The sequence below is a fragment of the Octopus bimaculoides genome, chromosome 26, assembly GCF_001194135.2.
Source record: "Octopus bimaculoides isolate UCB-OBI-ISO-001 chromosome 26, ASM119413v2, whole genome shotgun sequence".
Lineage (NCBI taxonomy): Eukaryota > Metazoa > Mollusca > Cephalopoda > Octopoda > Octopodidae > Octopus > Octopus bimaculoides.
This window is the reverse complement of record NC_069006.1, coordinates 25,076,380-25,077,527: the sequence shown is the minus strand read 5'-3', so window position 1 is coordinate 25,077,527 and position 1,148 is coordinate 25,076,380. Positions and strand designations below refer to the sequence as shown.

Here is a 1,148-nt window from a genome sequence, read left to right as displayed (position 1 = left end):
TTTTGTTTTTATTTTAATCTTAGTATCCGCCTACCAAAGTCGGCCCGGAACTATAGTGGAAGACACTTACCCAAGGTGTTGCGTTGTGGGACTGAACCCAAAACTACATGGTTGAGAAGCAAGCTTCTTATCATGCGGTCATGCCTACAACTATATTAGACTGGTGGTGACCCAACACTCATAAAATAAAAAGTACCCAAATTCGTTTTTCCTCAATTTCAGTGTCCCGTTTTTGGTTTTGTATTGTTTCTTATTTTTGTTTTTATCTTCAATAACAAAAGAGTTGAATCCACGTGTTTTGTAATGAAATGACATTTCTGTCGCGGGTCGTTGTCAACAGCAGGTTCTTCCTTCGAATTAGCCGTCTTAAAATACCGCCTAAGATCGCATCGATCTGCCAGAAAAACTTGTGTTCGCAATCGTTATCATCTTTGGAGATGTCATCAAGCAAAAAAGGAAACTTATCCAAAATAGTGGCCTTGTTCAATGAATTTATGCCGCCGTCTCTTGCAGAGAGTTGGGATAATGTTGGATTGTTAGTTGAACCAACTCAACCACACAATGTCTCTAAAATACTGCTCACCAACGATCTCACTCCTGAAGTATTAAACGAAGCTATCGACTTAAAGGCTAATTTTATTTTGTCTTATCATCCTCCTATTTTCAGTCCTTTAAAACGACTTTGCCAGAGTTCCTGGAAGCAGAAATTAATCGTCCGAGCCATTGAAAATCGAATCGCCATCTACTCCCCCCACACTAGTTGCGATGCTTTGAAGAATGGTGTTAATGATTGGCTCCTCAGTGCATTTGGTAAAGTATGAACTCATATATATATATATATATATATATATATATATATATGGCGATCTGTCTATGTACTGATTAAATTATATATTATGTACTTTATTGTTTTGTTATGCACTTGATCCTCTGGTCTGTGGAAAAATTGTTTTGCACGAAACCAGTCTGTGATGCAAAAAGGGTTGGGGGTCTGCTGCTATGTAGGAATTACGAGCAATGTGCTTCTGTCTTGGCTAAAAGATACATTAATCCTTTAGCATTCAGATTATTCTGTCAAATGTAATACATATCTATTCACGTTCTTTTGAGTTCATTATGGATTACCTCATAGCTTCAAGGTCTTGATG

At 37.5% G+C, this 1,148-nt stretch overlaps 2 protein-coding genes across 3 annotated transcripts in view; one reads left to right on the top strand and one right to left on the bottom strand.

The window, feature by feature from the left end:
- The window catches only part of LOC106871858 (mitotic spindle assembly checkpoint protein MAD2B), a 16,836-nt gene extending 16,660 nt beyond the window's left edge, over positions 1-176 (bottom strand). For both annotated transcript variants that reach the window (XM_052976870.1, XM_052976871.1), the window contains exon 1: positions 71-176. In XM_052976870.1, the coding sequence (XP_052832830.1) occupies positions 71-134 (64 nt within the window). In that variant the 5' untranslated portion in view covers positions 135-176. The remainder of the gene's footprint in view (positions 1-70) is intronic.
- Positions 177-191: 15 nt separating this feature from the next.
- Positions 192-1,148, top strand: part of LOC106871841 (NIF3-like protein 1) — a 3,885-nt gene continuing 2,928 nt past the window's right edge. Inside the window, exon 1 of the mRNA XM_052976937.1 lies at positions 192-815. Within this exon, the coding sequence (XP_052832897.1) occupies positions 309-815 (507 nt within the window). The 5' untranslated portion in view covers positions 192-308. The remainder of the gene's footprint in view (positions 816-1,148) is intronic.